Source organism: Phaenicophaeus curvirostris, chromosome 12 (genome assembly GCF_032191515.1).
Source record: "Phaenicophaeus curvirostris isolate KB17595 chromosome 12, BPBGC_Pcur_1.0, whole genome shotgun sequence".
Lineage (NCBI taxonomy): Eukaryota > Metazoa > Chordata > Aves > Cuculiformes > Cuculidae > Phaenicophaeus > Phaenicophaeus curvirostris.
The window spans coordinates 7249661-7269014 of NC_091403.1; the positions used below are offsets into that span (position 1 = coordinate 7249661).

General features: G+C 38.3%; 1 protein-coding gene across 3 annotated transcripts in view; it reads left to right on the forward strand.

Annotated features, from left to right (window-relative positions):
- ADAMTSL3 (ADAMTS like 3) overlaps window positions 1-19354 on the forward strand; it is a 174706-nt gene that overhangs the window by 116075 nt on the left and 39277 nt on the right. For all 3 annotated transcript variants that reach the window (XR_011338244.1, XM_069866435.1, XM_069866436.1), the window contains 6 exons: window positions 2090-2228; window positions 3754-3804; window positions 7354-7558; window positions 8432-8579; window positions 10006-10090; window positions 14788-15074. Coding sequence is in view for 2 of the 3 variants with exons in the window: in XM_069866435.1 (XP_069722536.1) it covers window positions 2090-2228; window positions 3754-3804; window positions 7354-7558; window positions 8432-8579; window positions 10006-10090; window positions 14788-15074 (915 nt within the window). In the remaining variant the exon portion in view is untranslated. The remainder of the gene's footprint in view (window positions 1-2089; window positions 2229-3753; window positions 3805-7353; window positions 7559-8431; window positions 8580-10005; window positions 10091-14787; window positions 15075-19354) is intronic.

Sequence of the window (19354 nt, forward strand, 5' to 3'; positions counted from 1 at the left end):
ACTGCTTGTCATGTCTGGTTCTGCAAAAAGCATGACTTCATCGTACGAGGAGTGTTTGACATTGTAGATGGCAGTTTCGGTTCAGCCAGCGTTACCCAGGTCATGTGAAAAACATGCTGGAGTACAAGTGATATTGATGTAGTGATTTTCTTGGAAAGTACAAATACGGTTTAAATAGTTACTTGGGACTAAAGGAGTTAAAGATGTTTAAGCACAAGCAGCGTTTGGGCATCTTTTCATGGACCATCCATTTTGGCGCTTACATCTTACTTTAATTTGAAATGCAGGCAATATATGTGTATGATATGTAGTCCCACAGGAAACAGTGGCATCTTATAAGATGCTTAGCCTCATGAAGTGTAATTCTTACTGGAACTGTGAGTGGTAATACATATCCTCTGATAATTCCATTGCACTGTGTTTATGATTTTTTTCCCTAACCTGTCTGACAAGGGAAGAAGTGTAAAGCATCACAGTTATTTTTGAGAACTGCTTGTAAGCACCGGATAACTCAAAAGACACATAACCTTCAAACCTTATTGGCTCAAATCCAGCCCTGTTCAGACTGGTGTGTTATAGTTTGAAAAATATAGCTAAGTGTCAATCTCTTTGAAATTAGCCAGTATTTTCCATGCCCTGCTTTGTAGCTGTATGTTTATAATATGAAATTGGTACCTTTGTCAACAGTGCTTGACACTCTTGCTGGCTGTCCTGAGAGAGGCCAGTAACTGAAAAAGCACAGAAACTAAGTGCCTGTTCTCCCATGGAAGTGGTAGTGTTAAGAATGGCGCATTACTGAGGCACGCAGGGAACTTGTATTGCAGCTGCCTGGCTTTAACCTGCTATCTTAAAGTGGATTTCGTATCCAGATTGTCTATTCAGCACCTTTTACTGCCAGTTAAAAATAAAGATTCTTTACAACAGAGACTTGGAATCGGTGTACTGCCATTCCTCACCTGGATGCTTCTACTACTTTTAATTCTGTAATCTGCCTGTGTGGGAGGAGGGAGTTTGACAGGCATCTCAGACAGCACAGTCAAACTGAATTAGCAAGATGGTTTAAAAATTATGTTTATCTTGTTTGCGAGTGGCATATCTTCTGGGTCCTTTCAGTACTTATAAGAACTGGAACATGCATGCTTTGAGCCCTGGAACTGCTTAGTTCTTTTTTAGGGTTATCACTCTTGAATGTGATGACACTTTGAATGAGCCAAGAGACACACAAGTAAAGCCACTGACATATGATACTTAGCATTTTCAGAAGACACTGGGACTTGCGCTGTTAGTTTATTGACTCTATTTGGATTTTAATTCTTGTGGTTTCAAAATTTTTTCTTTGCACATACCAGAACATCCTTCTACTCTCCTCAGTTTAAGTCCAAGTCAACTCTTTTGAATGAGTCTTTTTTTTTTTTTCCTTAGCCAAAAAGCAACCTAGTGGTTTAGAAAACTCGTAGCCCTTTTTATAACCAGTCTTCATACAGATTTCCCCCTTCCTCCCCAAGTAGGTACTTCAGTTTTCTTTTGTTGGCTCTTCTACTAGGAATGTTCTTGAAACTATTTCTTGGGTTTCTATGGTTAAACTTAAGTGTTTTTTGGATCTCATCTTCAATTCCTCTGGCTTTCTATTTTAAGTATTTATTTTTTTCCTCAGGCATGACTGTGTAATGTAGCTCTCTAATACACACAGTACATCCTCTGTAGGGGAGGGCAGTTATAAATTATGGATTGTGTAGTAGAACTATATGATTTTGTAGGGTTGCCTCTGTGACAGGTGATTGCTCCAGTGCGTATTCTTGCATCGCATGCAAATTATATGTTTTAACTCTTAGAAAATTATTAGAGTAATGTGCCAGAGTCTCATCTGGTGTTAAGATAGGTTAACATAATTGTTATACTTAATTGCCTTAAAGGAAGATTTGGTCCTGTGTGTTCGTGTGCAGTGTTTCCTCGTTCAAAAGCAAACCAAAGCAGAATAACACAAAATTAATTCAATTGGCAGCACATTATTTGGGGGTGGTAGCGGTGGTGGAATAAGGCTTGTTTAATTTATCTCCATTACCAAAATTTAACTTTGTTTGTGCACTAGGTTATCAGCTTAATTCAGCTGAATGCTTGGATATTCGTCTGAAGCGTGTTGTTCCTGACCACTATTGTCATTACTATCCAGAAAATAAGAAACCAAAGCCCAAGTTGAAAGAATGTAACATGGATCCCTGCCCTTCTAGGTGTGTATGACAAATTGAAGTGCGTGGTATGGTCAGTTCCTAAGGAACTTACTTAATTTCAGTCCTTTTCATCTTTAAGGATGGTTGATTATCGTGTGCATTAAAGGCTGATGTCTGGCACCACTGCCTGTAGATTTGAGGCACTTCAGTGTTGCAGAATAGGAGACTTAGTTTTGTACAGAGGTATCGTAAACATCAATTTGTCTGTTCAAGGGCTAATTCTACATTACCTTTTGCTGAGCGGTACAACACTCGTACGAGGATGTTGTGGGGTTGTGTGTGGACAGATTGCCTGCTTTGTGATCTATTGACCCTGCCTTCCAGGATTTCTCAGTAGACAGACAGTAGCTACAATTCTCAGTCAACTGACACATTTTGCATATGGTTTAACTTGGTTTGTTCAGTTACCTACCATAAAAATTTCATTCTTCACTTGTATTATGGAGTTTGGGAGAGGGGGCTGTTTGCTTTTTTACACTAAGAATTTTTGTTTAGAAGTCATTCAGAGTAAACATACTGGTGGTACAAATGCCACAAAATATTATTGCCGAATTACAAAGGCTATAGTATACATAAATTGTATTGAATTGCACTGCACTATTTCAAACTAACTCTTGGATTGTCTGAAGAGGTTTCCTGGCTGTGCTAAAGAATCTTAAAATAACATCACAGTATCAAGTCCCAGAACCTCACATTAATATGCCAGCTGGCTGAGCTAGAGTTATGTGCAAGAAGAAAAGGAAACATTCTCAATGGGTTTCATTTCCTATAGCTAAACTGTCCATTTCCTTTCATTCCCGTTGAATGTAATTGTTGATAGTGACCTCTAACACTTGTAGATGCACAAGCTTTCAAATTTTTTCCTGGAGAGTTGGTCACTATAGGGAGTGGTAAGACCTCACTAATGCTTAATGGCAATGGGTGCCAAATGTAAAGCTGGAATGGGAAAATTAGGTAAAGAAAGGACTAATTAGCTTTTAATTGGAAATTTAGCTTATATAGACAGAAAAGGGAAGTACTACTGGTTGTAATACCATATTTCTGGTATTGGAAGTGGGGTTTTATGCCTGTTCTGTGCTGTGCAGTTCAAACAGCTCTAGAAGGGTCCTAGGCATGACCCAAGGTCAGCCTAAGATTAATCCTGTGATCCATTTCTTTCACTGCTTCTCATATTCCTCAGCAGTCTTTGTTACAGATATAAATATGTAATTATTTTCTTGTTAATAAATTAGCACAAGATTTAAAGGATCACTGATAATAAATTTCTCTGCCAAAGCCTTGCTCTTTTAATGTTTTTTGATGGCATGAAGAGGAGAAACTGCATGGTGAATAGATCTCTATTCATGCAGAAGAGGTAAGATTATACCAGTCATTGTTTGCCACATATATGATGTGTAATGAACCTCGGATTCCTTCATTCCACATTGAGAGTTGCGTACTTTAAGCATGATCATGTAAAAAGTATGTACTGGATGCACAGTCTCGGATGAGAGAAATAATGATGCAATATTTATTTTGTTGGCAGTGATGGATTTAAAGAAATCATGCCCTATGATCACTTCCAGCCACTTCCTCGGTATGTATTATCAGGATAGCTTATGTATCAGCACTAGCACAATTTTCACTGCAAATACACTGTTTGAGTACTAGGATCATGGAAGATCTTCTGATTTTCTCCTGTATGGGAGAGTGAGTTTATAACAATCCTGTTCGCATTTTTGAAGCTTGTGATTTATTTAAGTGTACTCTACATGACTAGCTTAACAGCAAGAGGTTAATATACTCTTCTTGAAAATACCAATGTGGAAGACTTTAAAGAGTTGTCCCCCTAAGCCTTCTCCTGCTGTAGTGCGGAGAAGAGCATCCCCTTTAAAATGTGTATATGAATTCTTGCCTTGAAGGATTTTTATTTTGAAGATGTGTGCAATGAATGTAGATGTTTTGTAAAGAATGTTAGGACTAAAAAGCATTGAGCCAGTTTTACTGTTAATGCAAAGAACTATACTTGATGGGATTAGATTCATATTTATCTGAGTTGAACCTCTGCTTTATTATGTCACAAAATGAATAATGTGTATTTTTCTAAAGAAGTAAAGATATGAAGTAATAAGAATGAAATCATAGACTTACACGGCTCAGTGGAGCTACTGATTACAGCTGATATAAATGTCATAGTTTATTTCTGTAGCAATTTACACTTCTTGTAGATCTGCTGTCCTGTGATGTACTTTGGCTTTCATACTTAGATGGAGATTTTTTTCCTGTACAGCTTTATCCTGGAAAATTCCAGAATTATATTCTGTGTTTCTCCCCTTCCATTTCTTCTGCCAATTCCTTTCTACTTCATATCTCCTCTGGAACTCAGCACAGTGTATTTACAGGAGTATTTAATCTTGTGAACTGCCCAGGGCTTGGAGACTGGTTGGAAGAGAAATTTGGTCCTTTTTCTGTGCTTTACTCAGCACCTTTGCATGACACTGTGGTGAGACAGACTATGACTGCGATAAAGCTGTGGGCAGGTTCTCTTATTTCAAACACAAGCTACAGACAAAGGCCCACCTTGTTTGAACACCTCAGTGTCCCTTCAGAAGGCAGCATGGTCTTCTCGGGTGATGCTCAGGAGTAAGAACTATAATCTTATAGCAGATATTTTACAGAAACTGCTATCTTATAGCAGATGGCTAAGCAGTGCTCAGAGTTGGTACCAGTAGGAAGGAGAGAGAGGAAACAGGCTTTATTCCACTGGGACGGCGCATAAACACAACGGAGATGTACACGCACATATACTTGGTGGAATTTCTGAAAGGAAACAGCAGCTGAAACAGCCCATTTGTATACCCTGCATCATGAGGTGAATCTGGTCCAGTATGTTTGTATCTTGCTCCAGTGTAGCAGGGTGTGTTTCCTCTGTGCTGTTCCATGTCAAGTGACTGCAATGCCTTCATGTTCACCAGTTCTGCTGGGAATTCTTCACCTTTTTTTGTTTTTTCTTTTCTTACCCGTTTCATACATGCAAACCAAAGGCTGTTCTTACAAAGGAGGCAGAAACCCAAAGTGCTGTAGATATGCTTGAGCAAAGCCGTGCAGACTCCTTCCCGTCAATCAGCAGTCATCACACCTCCTACAAAACCTGAGGGCCGTGTGGAAGGGCTGCTTTGCAGTCCTGTGGCGTTTACCACTTCTTTCCCATTCATACAAGGAAGTTGTGGGAAAGTCATGGTGCACACTGCAAGATCTTGAAAGAGTTCTCCTGTGGCTAGAGTTGTAAATGCCCCACTGAAATATTTTTACAGATGGAGAATTCTTTTGAAATAAATAGAAAAATTTCCCAGGATGAAGATTTTCTTTTAAAGCTTTTGGAATGCCTCCATTTATTTCAGACTTGTTGGACTGTTGAGGATCCCTTGACAGCTGTGGGTTCTGGAAAGTATCTCCTTGAGTGCTTGCCCAAGTTCCCCTTTTTCCCCAGTAGCCATGGACCTCACTGCATCCTGAAAATACTTCTGGGAGTGTGGGATCTGGAGTGTATTCGAAACTGATGAGATAAAGAAAAACAACTATAAAACTTCATGCTATAAACACTTGCGAGGCTAGTATTATATATAGCACAGTGATCCTTATATATATAAACCCATGAGCTGCTAATTCATTGGATAGTTAATTGCTCTTTACTTCCTACTTTTTATAAAGGAACTGATTTAACACTGGCTGTTCATTTAAGTCAAAGTGTAATTGTTGCTCTTCAAATACTTTTTTTATACTTGTGGTACAATATCAATATCTGGGCACACAGCTTTATTCTGAATGCTTTTGAGTATATACTTTATGATTAACATTCCACAGCTTGCTGTATGTTTCATGTTTATTCTTCTGTTGATCTTAAGCATGATTAATGTTTTTGTAGGCAGTTTAATGAATTTCTTAAAATAGGAGTTGTCCTTGACTTACCTGTTATATCATAGAAAGTGGGTAGTAATTACTTAAATTTGCTTTTGATTTATAGGCCTTTGCTTCATCTGCTCTGAGGTTTTGACTTTCTTTATGATAGCTAAGTTACTCTTGACATATTGATTTTGGTTGGATATTGTGGTACTTGCTGAGTCTATTGTTCATAATGGGTGTAATTCTTTTCATGATCCTTTCTGAGCCCCTGCAGTTGTAATAGGAGTAAGTTTTAAACTAACAAGACATAGATGAACCATAAGATGTGATGCAGGACTCAGTCATTTCCTTGGGCTTAGCTTTAATTTGGGTGGGTGGTGGAAAGAAAGCAAGAGATAGGAGGTAAAGGTTGAGGAAAAATCTGTGCTTCTCCCTGCTGCAGGAGAAAGCTAGGTTAGCTGAAGCAGCTGAAACGGATGAGCAGCTGACTTTTGCTTGAAGCAAGTTGGAAAATGTGAATACAACGTCATTCAATGGCATTTTAATGCGAGTCAAAAGCTCTTGCAGAACTGCAGTGATGACCAGCCAAATGGTACCTGTCACAGTTTAATTTTTTCACAGTCCTTATGGATGAAGACAGTTGGAAATGACATGGCTGGGTTTACCCAAAGCAAGTATTAGAGTTCATGTAAATTTTTTATGAACAGACTTTTTAAGGGTAGTCTCATGATGTGGGCAATGATAAGCAACTGTGGGTAATAACACCCTCAGTCAGTACAGAGAGATCTGTCTTTATCTTGGACTTCATATAATCTCAAGTACATATGTTTCTTAGTCTCTGAAAATGATAACAAGAGTACATAAGACCATGTCAATTAACTGGGAAAAGTTTTCTATTTAGATGATTTAAACTACTTCCAAATAAAATCATTCCAGTAATTGAACTCAGTATATTTAAGGCCTTTAACTCATGAATGAGATTTTCTGTTATTTTGGGGAATACACTTAAATTCATAGTTCTTCGTTTCTTCTCATTTTGCATGTGAATTTAAGCTTGAAAAAATGCAAGATAGCTCTGTGATTCAAGAGATGTATATTCAGTGTGTGGTAGGAATCCAGCAACCAAACTGCCAGTGGGTTTTAATGACTCTTAAGGTTAGATTCAGTAGTTCACACTTTTAGTTAGGGTTAGTGGAATAAAAAAATAGCCTTATCTTTAATATATGTGGGTTCTTTTTTCTAGGTGGGAACATAACCCTTGGACTGCATGTTCAGTTTCCTGTGGAGGTGGTATTCAGAGGAGAAGTTTTGTATGTGTAGAGGAGACCATTCATGGAGAGACACTGCAAGTGGAGGAGTGGAAATGCATGTATGCACCTAAACCCAAAGTAATTCAAACCTGCAATCTGTTTGATTGTCCCAAATGGGTGGCAATGGAATGGTCTCAAGTAAGTTGAAAAATAGTTTGGGCCTTTATTCTTGTTTAGTAAAGAAAGCCTCTGGTCTTGTGATACCTGGATTTGTGAGCACAAGGATATTAAAAAAAAAAAAATAGCCCTGCAAGTGTAGTTCATAGCACTTACTAAGAGAAGTTTGTGCTAAGTAATGTGGCCTGATAGTCAAAATATTAACATGTCTGCATGGAGAAAAATGCATATAGAATTATTTATGCTTGTTGAATACCTGCTTTACATAGAGGAGAAATTAGAGCCAGAGGTCAGGCCTCTTTGCAATTAGGTCATTAGTGTCTCAGTTCTGGATAGATGTAATGTTTCATGGCATGTAATAGCTAAAAGCATGACTGTTGAGGGGCTCGCATGTTGGCAGGGGTGATTTTCCAGCATTCTTACCTTTCATTATAGTAACAAGAACGTAAAGCCAGCTTATCTTGGCTGTAGTTATCTGATACAGTCAGATAGCTCAGCACTTCTATAATTTGTTAGTTTGTCCAGATGACATCACTGACAAATAGTGAAGGAACTGTTCTCGCAGCACGTCTGACCCAGCTGTGACTGAAAATGGCTACTCTGGGAGAGCATATTCTTAGTTCATAGCTACCTCGGTTTCAGACTGTTGCCAATCAGATAAGCTTTACAGAACCCCAAGTAATCACTTGCGTTCCCAAAGCTTAGACATTTTTTCCAGCATCAACCTTTTCTTTACTCACCTAGCAACGCAGGGGCAAATTCATACATCTCTGGTACCTGATTGTGGAAGAACTTCAGTGAACACATCATCAGTACTTCTAATTTGCTTTTTAATGGTATTTGTAAATATAACAGAAAAGAAACAGTGTGAGATGGTTGCATTGTCTCCTGCAGTGCACAGTGACCTGTGGCCGAGGTTTGCGCTACCGAGTAGTGCTGTGTATTGACCACCGTGGGCAGCATGTTGGTGGCTGTAATCCACAACTTAAACTCCACATAAAAGAAGAGTGCATCGTGCCAATACCATGTTACAAGCCAAAAGGTAACTGGAATTTTGTCTGGGTCTGTTATTGTTTTACATTTTTGTAAGAGAATTAAGAGCCCCTGGTAACCTTTTTCAGAAATGCCAGAAGCTGGAATTTACTAGGACTTATTTCAGTCTTGGCAGAAACAAGCATTTTAATTATTGGTGCTAGGAAAAGTGCCCTGCTGATATTTTTTTCTGATAATGTGGCCAGACTGTTGTGAAGGTGAACATTCTAACTAAATCTATATAGCCTGGTCAAATTGGGAAAACCAGAATTAATGAGTTCAACGTGTGGAAGAGTATTTGTTTGATAGTACTTGAAATGGGAATGGTACTCCATATGTATTTCCTGAGATCTTGTTCATTTGCATCTCATTCAATGTGTCAACATTCTCAGTGGTCCTCATCAGTTCATTAAGTTATAATCACACTGGTTTGCTTCTCTCTTCTACATTTCTGTATGTTTAAAATAATGATATAAATTGACAAATAATCTCTAAGAGAGTTGGTAAGATTTTAAACAGTAGGTGAGAAGGTTAAAAGACAAAGATGAGAGGGCAAACTAATATATCTTGTCATGTGCTCATTTGTGTCCCTCTGGGCCCAGAAAATTGTAATGGATGCTACATTGATTATTTCAGATTGTATTTGAAAGGCTGGATTTCGACCTCTGCAACCCACCATAGAGATTTACGTAGAAGCAGTGGAAGCTCTCTGTAGACAACCCCATGGTTCTCTTCAGGATGTTTTCAGACTTAAGAGAATTTTTCAAGCAGAAAACTTTTCAAGGTTAAACCATGAAGTAGAAACTAGCACTGAAATTTGAAGAACCTTCTTCTGGGGTTTTACTTAAGTTTGGAGGCAGAGATCCTCGCTTGCCTTACAGTGCTCGAAGAAATAGCATCACAGAAGTGGAGGATGTAGAGACAGATAAAAGGAGATAGTGGGTTTTTTTTAAATTAATTTCCTACTTCGGGAAAGCTGTTTGACTCACAAAAAGCCCCCTGTTTTTTTAAGAAAATATTCTAATGAAGCCAGTCTATATGGAAAGCGATATATGTTTGCTATGTTCTGGCTTATTATTCAACTCTCTGAATTTATGACAAAAAATCAATTATGCTGGGATTTAAGCTACAATCTACTAGAAACTGACTGCACTTGTGAAAGATGTAGGGAGTAAATACAAGATTGAACAGGAATGGAAGCTGGATTACCATTTCAGTAAAAAGGGGTGTCAGAATGCAGTTCAAACAACATGAAGAAATTTTCTAGTAAATTATGTTTTATTATCCAGTACATCTTTATTCGAATGTGCTAGATGAATAGGCAGTGTGAACTGTGGAGTACTAAGGTAAGTAATGCAAACACATACATATTGCTTTGATTTTGGAGAAATTACTGAATGTTGTATGTTGTGCGGTTTTTATTTTTTCTCTACCAGAAAAAAGTCCTGTGGAAGCAAAATTGCCGTGGTTTAAACAGGCACATGAAATGGAAGAGACCAGAACAGTTTCAGAAGAGCCAACGTAAGTACATTGTCTGTTACAGTGAAGAAACATTTCTGGCATATTTCACAGATTGTCTGGAATGGCTGTTGCCGTGCAGTTTGCTTTGACAGTTGCCCCTCCTTGGGAGATGAGTCGTGTTGTGAGCTCTCCTAATTTTACATCTTGCTTCTGGAGCTCCTGTTCTGGATAACAAAGAGCTGCTTTATTATAGTGTGCCTGTATCATTCAAGCAATGCAAAGGAATCTTAATTTTGCAATCTTACCTCAATAAATTCTAAATTGCTGATAAACCAAAGCTTCATAAATTTCCGTCTGTGACAATTAATGCATGTGGAAGCATGCCAGCAGGTGTAAATTAAATTTATTCAGTTTTATCCCAGTCATTGCTGTTACCTCAAGAATGTAGTGGTTGTACTAAAAATTAAGAGGTACTTTATAAGGTTGCCAGGTTTTCCCTGAGGGGTGAGACCAATGCGTAAAGAAAGTGAGAAAAACCTGCTGATCTCTGAGCTTAGCTGAATCTATGGGGATAAGTTGTGATATTTTGCACGTGTCTGTGTTAAATAACATCTGGATTTTGAGAGTCCCCTTCAAAGCTAATGGGAGTAAACCTCACAACAGCTAAGTACTGGGGATGAAAGCAAAGCTTAAAGCCAGCTGCACTTGTTCTTGTCCCTTGTATGTCAGGGCATCTCTACAGTTGCTTGTATCCCCTGTGTATGTTTCATGTGTATGTGTATCTCATATATTCCACATATAGTGTATCATTTTCTAGAAAGTACTAACTTTCTGTAAGGTTTACATGAGAGATTTTGAACAGTATTCTGTTGTGCTTAGCCAAATTCTGCGCTCATCTGTAGTAATGTTAGTTTAAAATAACTTAGGTGAGCTTTCTGAAGTTACTGTGGATTTATATTGCTCTGAGAGCAGAGTGTGGCCCATAACTTCTTATTTTTCTTCCTCCATCTAGCTATTCCTCATTTTTGGCACACATGCACCAACAGGTGTGATCATGAGTAATAAAATCTTTACACCTGCACTGAGTCAAAGAAGAAACCTCTTGCCAAACAGGTGTTTGCATAGTTATGGTGACGGTACTTGAAACATTTCAGTGCTCTAGCCTCTCAAGTCACGTGTCAACCTACTGTGAGCAGTTATTTCACTCTCCAAATTGGTGGCCCTGAATTCAGGCAGGGTAGTAGCAAAGATATAAAAGTAAAATTCGATTGTCGAAGGAAGTGATGCAATCAAATGTGCCTTTTGAGCGTCAGCATACCACAATGAAAGTATATGAGACCACCTCTAAAGAGGATTCAGCGTGAGGCTGTAAAGCGAGTGGTTTCTAGCATTACAGAATCATGCAGAGGCAACTGTCAGCTAATGTAGTCTCTGGGTTTTTAGGATTCTTCAGCAGCAGTTTGACAGAGCGAGCAGGGAGGGCTGGCAGGAACACAGCATGCTGGTTCAGAGTATATTTAGAATACAATAGAGCTGAGTCAGAAACTTTGTAATGGGTTCACTTGTACCTTGGCCTTACAAAAAAAAAGCAGTTATTCATGCCTTCCTAGGCATAACCAATGTCTTCTGCTGGAGCCTCACAGTGTGAATGCAGCCGTATGTTTGAGTTCCCAGTACATGTCCTGTCAGAGTGGTGTGGTTTTGCAGTTTCCTGGGTTTATTTTCTTCTTCACTTACTCTGGAGATCTAGATTTGCCTTATGGGGTGGTGTTGAGGTGCTGTGCTTCCCTAGTCTGGGTACTCTGGGCTATCCTGGGTCCTGGCTCTAATGCTGCAGCCAGATTCCCCTCTAGTTTCTCTTTACTGGTCTTCTGCTGCCACCTGGTCTTACTTTATTCTTCTAAGGAAACTGGCAGGAAAGGAGAAATGAGAAATAACTGATCCCTGACTTCATTCCTTTTTGCAGGTTGCCTGTTGGTCATATGGACAGTAGTTTGCTCACAGAGTGATTTCTCCCTAGATGCTTTGAATCTTGTGCCCTAACTGCTTCTGTCTTTCAGCTGGAGAGAAATTTTTTGGTCAGGGTTTAGGATTTTGAAAATACCGTAACAATAGCTTGTTACTTTTCCCAGAGAGAATTTTTAACAAGATTTCCCTCTGGCTTGGATCTGTTTAACTTGGTTTTCTGTGATTTACAGGACACAGTGATAACTTAGAACCCACCTCTGCCTAGGAGGAGGCTTGGGATTCTCTTGGTAAAATGCCATCACTTGTAATTTTAGTTATTCTCTTGTCATCCAAACTTAAATCACAATATGAAGTCTCAACTTCTAGTCCATCCTTTTATTACAACTGTCTTTCAGTGCTTTTATGTGATATTTTAGTTGATAATGAATAAGAGAATAAATGCAGCTGTGTTTCAGAACCCACAAATGATGGATATGCCAAGAAGTAGCTTGGGGAAGATAAATACTTCTGCTGCTGTGGTCTACCATGGCTGATGTCCTGAATTTACATAGGGGGGAACGTTCAAAAGCTTCTTTTTTTTCATTATTAGCAAAATAAAAAATGACTGCCCTTAACATGAGGCCAAGAAAAATGTAGGTCTGACCTCTTTAGTTTTTAGTTCTGGAATGTGATGACAGTTGATACCAATCATTATTTTAAACGTTCTTCCCTTGAGCCTTCTAAGTTACAGTGGGATTTGCAGAGAAGCTCCAGCAAGGTTTTTTGCATCCTTTTTATTAATCGTAAGTTAAAGAAATGGACACCTCAGCTGCCTTTCCCTGTCATGGCTTAGGACAAAATTAAAATGATTTCAAAGGCAGATATATTTTTTCAGCAACTTGAGCTAAAAAGCAATTGCTAAGTTTGTGGAGTTGTACTCACTGAATGTGAAATGCAGTGTCTCTCATAAAGGTTGCTGCTCATTGCATTTGAGTAATGTTCACAGAAATGTCCCTATCGTGCCTGTGGTGCTACAGAATTACACGTTTTTCAGTTTCTTCTCTGAAAAAGGGCTAGTGATTTTGCCCAACACGTTATACTTGAAGCTGATAAAACCTGGCAGCGTGACTCTGCTTAGAGCAAGCAAGGGTGGTACTTCAGGAAGGAGTAAGGTGCCAGCATTAAGGACGTTCTGCCTCAGTAAGCAGCCAATATTTTAGATGCTTCTGCAAATTTATATCCAGGCCCCTTGGCGCAATAGTGTTGGACTGGAAATATCACAAGAGCAGCCTTTTTTTTCAGGATTTAGGCATTTCCTGTCTTAACTGAAAGCAAGAACTGCAGACATGAGGAAAAAAAAAATAATAATTGAGAGACACCATGTTTTCCAAGTCTTTAGAAAGCTGCAGAAGACTGCACTGAGATAAGTTTTCAGGTCAGATTTGATTTGCTTGCATTGGGCTGCTATGTCCCAGTTTTATCATCAGTAGTTTAGGTCACTGCTTCATTTTCCAGGTCACCCTACACTGACTTTTTCAGTGAGTGCCAGGTGAATGCACATTTCCATTAGTGTTAGACTGATAAATGCAGCACAAACTCTCCACTGCATCTGTAGTGTGTACATCATTTATACCTGTGTGAGTTATTACAGGAGCGTTTGATTTCTGCATTGCAGTAGCAATAATGACTATACAAAAAGGTTTATTGTGAATAGTTGTGCCTGCTCGGATTTGCGTTTTTCTATTCTTTCCCTTATTTAATTGGAAGAGGAGTCTCATCTACAAACTTAGTGAAAGATCTTGGAACATTTTCAGATTTACCACCATCCTGTCCATTGCATTTTAAATTCCTGATGATCTGCAAAGCATCATAATACAAAGTGCTTTGGTGCTTCTTAATCCTGACCTGAGCTCACTCTGAGGGTGCGTCCATCAAAGGCAGAGTAAATTTGCTTTGGGGAAGTATTGTGTCCAAAGCATTGCCACGTGTGTGCTGTGAATGCTGCTGGGTAAAAAAATATAATTCTTCTGAGGCTGATGGAGTTTGCTTTAATGATCTGTTACAGGCTTTGGTTGTGCATATGTTAGAAAAATAGAAATTAAAAAATCATCTGCCTGAACTAAAAATTCAGATACAATGCCAACCTCTGGAGCTCTGTCACTCTGCATTCAGTTCCTTGCTCTAATCTTGTATTAGCAGTGTTCATTGGCTTCTGTTGAAGGTACTTAAAGTGTGTCTTCAACATGGTCACCCTTTGAAAAGTTCTATAATTTAGGATTTTAATACCTAAGTAGTCATGTGACTAGTTCAGCAAATGCCAAGGTAGTATAAAAACTATTTTAGGGTTTTTTTTTTTAATCTTTCACTTCACTGAAAAATACCAGACACTAATGTTCAACAGGAAAACCTCAATTATAACATAGACTTGCTATAAGTCGAAGAAAAAATGCTTTGAATTTTCTGAGTTTCTTTATAAATCGATTCCTGAATGAAAGGATTGCTGTGGTTCAAAATTTCCTTTCATTTACATAGGATTTCAAAAGAATGCACTGTACATTAATTTTTGCATGTTTTAATGCACTCAACCAACAGTATACAAAACTAACACTAATTTCTGGTGTGCTGCTGTCATACTTTTACAAAAAAAATTATTTGTGTTCTATTCAAGCATCAAATAATATTATGTACTTTCTGCTTTATGTATAAACAAACATTTATATATTTTAGCTTTGTTTTAACTGTGCACACATGCAGACATAATCATATGGAATAAAATGACAGCGTTCCTACTGTGCTGTGATTATTTGCAGGTTTATTCCTGAGCCCTGGTCTCCATGCAGTGCCACGTGTGGCCATGGCATACAGGTGCGAGAAGTGAAGTGCAGAATTCTTCTTTCATTTACTCAGACTGAGGTTGACCTGCCTGAGGAGGAATGTGAAGATGTGAAGCCACCAACAGAACGAGTCTGTCACCAGGCATCCTGTGACAGTGATCCTGTCCCCTACACACCAGCATTTTCACGTGCTGAAGATGACAATGTGACATATGACTGGGAATACATTGGTTTTACTCCCTGTTCAGCCACATGTCTCGGAGGTACATTTATTTATTTATCCTGAATTGTGAGAATTTGGCATTGTTTGACACTGTTGGGTCTTCTGTTAACTTTACTCTAAATTAGCTATGTTTATCTGTAAGAGAACACGCAGCTTCCAATTTTAACTTATTTTTTAGGTTATCTGTAGAGTTTTTCAAACTACTTTGTTTCCTTTATATCTGATGTTCAAACACCAACTTTATTTGGTTAAGTAAATTTTCTTTAGTCTTGTTGCTGCACAAATCTTGGCTGCCAGGTGATACCAGTGTGCTTGATGCACCAATGATAGGAATGTTTAGCTGGACTTTCTTTTCCTAGGAACCAAAACTGTATCATTAAAATACCCATGATAATTATTCCTTATCTTCCAAAATGATGCCATTTTCTGCAGTACAGCAGGGATACAAATTTTTAATTAGGGAGGCTTACTGTCAGTCTGACTGGTATGAAGATCAAACAGGAGTTTGTTTAGGTCTTGGTACAGTATATCCCTCTATAGGAACTCTGTGCCATACATCTGTCTGCAAGTAGTTAGGCACATTCCTTTTTGGATGTAATCGAATCTCCCTGTCGTCCTAAGTACATGTTACTAGACAAGGTTGCTGGTGTTGCTACTATGTGCTGTACTTTGGGACTGAACACAAGTGAGTTATGACGTGTTAAGTGGAGGCAGTGGAATTGTGAACACACCTATATATGACAGGACTAATGACATCAGTGTGAAGTGAAGACAGTTGTACCCATAGAAGAAATAAAATATGTAGAAAAGCGGAGAACAGAAACAATTGGAAGCAGAGAGCCAGTCTAGAGCTTACAGAAAGCAGCCTCCTTCGTGCTGTTCACCCATTGAAGACGATATTCACCTTGAAGACAGAAGCAGGGAGGGATGACCTAGAATGTTATCAGCGAGATGGTAAGTGATGGAGTGCCTCCTTTATCATTTACTACTGCTGTTTACTGATGAGGTTGATCTGTAGGGAAGGCAGCACGTGTTGTCAGAAAAACTGATGCATCCCATTCCCTCCACTGTCTTCAGTGGGCTTTATGACTGACAGGGTAGAAAGAGCTGTAATCCAAGAACGTATATATGAAAGTGTGATGATAGTGACAGCTGTTGTGACTCAGTGTTTATTTCTTCATTTTAATCATAGAATTGTTATAGAAATAAGGAAACTGTAGTCGAGAGCTACTAAATTTGTAGTTCTTTTCATATCTCAACTGATTTTTGTGATGTACAATGGTTTCATTGTCATCTTAAATCCACTTTACTACTGCTTTTTAAGCAATAACTTTGTCGGAGGTGTTGTAAAACTCCAAAGTTTTTGAATTTTGAGGACATCAAAGGCTGAAGTAATCAAAGCAAACATCTAGACTGAAATAATCTCTAGTCTTTCCTGCTGTTGCACATATGCATGTGTGCATTGCCTGCATCTTCACATGTGAGTTCATCCATGCAAAAATATTCACATAAGAACTTGCACTTGGCGTGTGAGCTGATGGTAATTTAAGAAGCCCATACCGAAGAGAGGAGCTCCATTTTCTAGCATGAAGGAACTTTAAAATGACTGATGAGCAGAATGTCATGTTCAGCTGAATTTTGCTCCTAAGGGAGTCAAGTGTAAATTCTGTTGTTGATTTCTGGCCCTTTCCAGAGTTTGTGGGGTTGCCTGGCACGGAATTGTCCTACAGGTGTTCATAGTAATGTCACAATTTGTTTGATACACAATAGAAACAGTCCACCTAATGAAGTCTCAATGCAAATAGCTGTGTTCTTGAGAGTTCTGTACTATAACTGGTGCCATGTCTAGACGTTTTTCTTTAGGGATACCTCTGGGAAATGTGTGAAGTTGTCAGGATATTTTATCAATGAACAGCTTCAGAAGTCCCTGTACTGTTATGCTAGTTAAGTAGCAGAGATTTTTTCCTTCTATCAGTTCTAGTCTTCTTGCTACCTTGGCAAAGGCTTTTAAACAGACCTAAAGTTACCTGCCGATAAATAGTTTTAAAGGAACCAGACATCTCTGCTGTTTCCAGCTTATTGCAATGTACTAACTAATGATCTCACTGTCTACTATTTTTCCATTGTGTAGTTCGAAGGAGCTGATCCGTTTCTGCTAAGTTTTGTGTTCAAATCTCATTTAAATTAGATGAACTCTTCAGTTACATGAAATAAATGTTGTCTGAATTTGGAATGTCCTTGCATAATGTAAATCATATTAGCTACTTTTTGTCTAGTATGTATGTATCTAGCAGTGGCTGTTAAAATAAATTCCAGTGGATTTCTGTATCCTTGGAACTCCCCACTCCCATTTCATAGGGCTTGACTCTTTGGGAATAAGGGAAAAGTTTGCAGGGTCTAAGTAAGCTGGAAGCTTTATAGCCACTGTTTGAGCAAGGGCTGAATCTTTGTTTCAGTGCTTGTCACTTGCACCTATTTTAAATCCTCATATGGACTAGAATTTGAATTAAAACTCTCCTCTGGTCCCTCTCCAAAGCAGAGGTAAAAATGCACAGAGAAATATTATTTTTGAGGTATTAGAATTACAGAGAGGCCTATTTGCAAGGCATTATTCAAACGTCATCTAGTTCATGGTATTCAGCAGCTTCTAGAGCATTAGTAACATGAGTCTCTTTGGTTATTTTGTGTGCTTTCTGCACCAAATCTGGGTGGCTTGTCATGCACCATATGGGGTGCCATGAAACTTCCTGCTTTTGAAGACTGCTACTTCTTGTTATGCCTGTTAGCGTAATTTATACTGTTTTCATCAGTCTTTCCATGAGTGCAAGTAATAGTTATCCAGGCTAATTTGTCATGAGGCAGATGTCACCTGTGACGTCCATAGGAAACTGTAACCATGCTGAAAGCTGAAGATGTGTTTTGTCTTCAGTGCCTGAAGAAATCCCAAACGGAAAATAAGCCAACTGTGTGTTTGGGGATCTCAGAATTTGCCTTCATTTTCCCAGAATGGAAGATTTGGGGTTTGGTGGATTTTTTTCAGTCTGAAGAACTTTGACCTTGATGCAAAAAACCCAACATAAGTTTAATTTTCATGATATTGTCAGTGAGAAGTAATAGTTGTCACCAGAAAAAGAGTATGTCTGAGGACAAAAAATGTTTTTCTTGTAATCTAGTGTTTCCTTAGTGTTGTCAAACATTTAACTACTCTTCCATCTTTTAAAGGGATGTTTTCCGTTTATAAAAAAACCTGAACATTTTCTGGGTCGCTGTTTAAATGTATTTTTAATTGCAAGAGGAAGATTTTGATAATTCAATGTAATTATTATTTACGTTCCATGTGCTTGAAAAATTATGATCCAGGTCCCTCAAAATCATTACATAGGCTTAAAAATAATGCAATTAAAAATAAATAACTATGTACTTCCTTTTGTTTCCTCTATGGGCTGTGCCTTTGGAAGCTTTAGGGTGCAGTCAAGTTGTGTTTTCAGGCTTTTGTCTGGACCACAATGGCCAAAAGTTTGATATTTTATTTATAAGAAACCTGAGATTCTTAGAAAATCAATGTATTCCAGCCAAATTTAAGGGGTCTTAAGAAAAACAGTGTCCGTGTGAGTCTCACAAATGAAACTGAGAGCATTTGCAAGACTGGTACAAGCAATTTTGTAACTGGCTGCTCCTGTGACGAGTTTCATTAACTAGAGACCCTTTACTCTTTTACAGAATGTGTATAAATAACATTGCCAGTTTCAGTAGATTTACAGAGAGGCTTAAGCATGTGCAGGTTTTAGAATTTCTTCTGAGTTGCTTTCAGTACATAAGATAGTACAGGTTTTTAAGCAGTCACCAGACTGAGACTATCTGATAGAAATAAATGAGTATTCTTCCTCCTTCAGGCACAGAGAAGAGATTCATGCTCTTATCACTTGCATAGCAACTTTCCATCCCTATTTTCTTTTTACTGTATAAAAGGCAGAAAGAAAAAGTCTGAGCTTTTTTCAGGCATTCTGATCTTTTAACACAGCTTCATGTACTGTATATTTCACTGCACAGAAAAGTTTGTAGAAGAATGTAAATGTATGTGGTTTGAATGCTGGGCTAAAATAGAAAATATTCGATTTCACTGAATAGTAGGATAATTACTACAATAGGGCATCAGATTACTGTAAAAATACTTAATACTCCCTGCTGCATACATAATGTTTTAGTTAAATTATCTACTACGTTTATATTGTAAGCCAAGAAATATAAAACTGCGCTTGTTTGAATAATAGATTTTTCCTTTTTCCAATCAATACAGAATAAGAAATTTATCAGTGACTG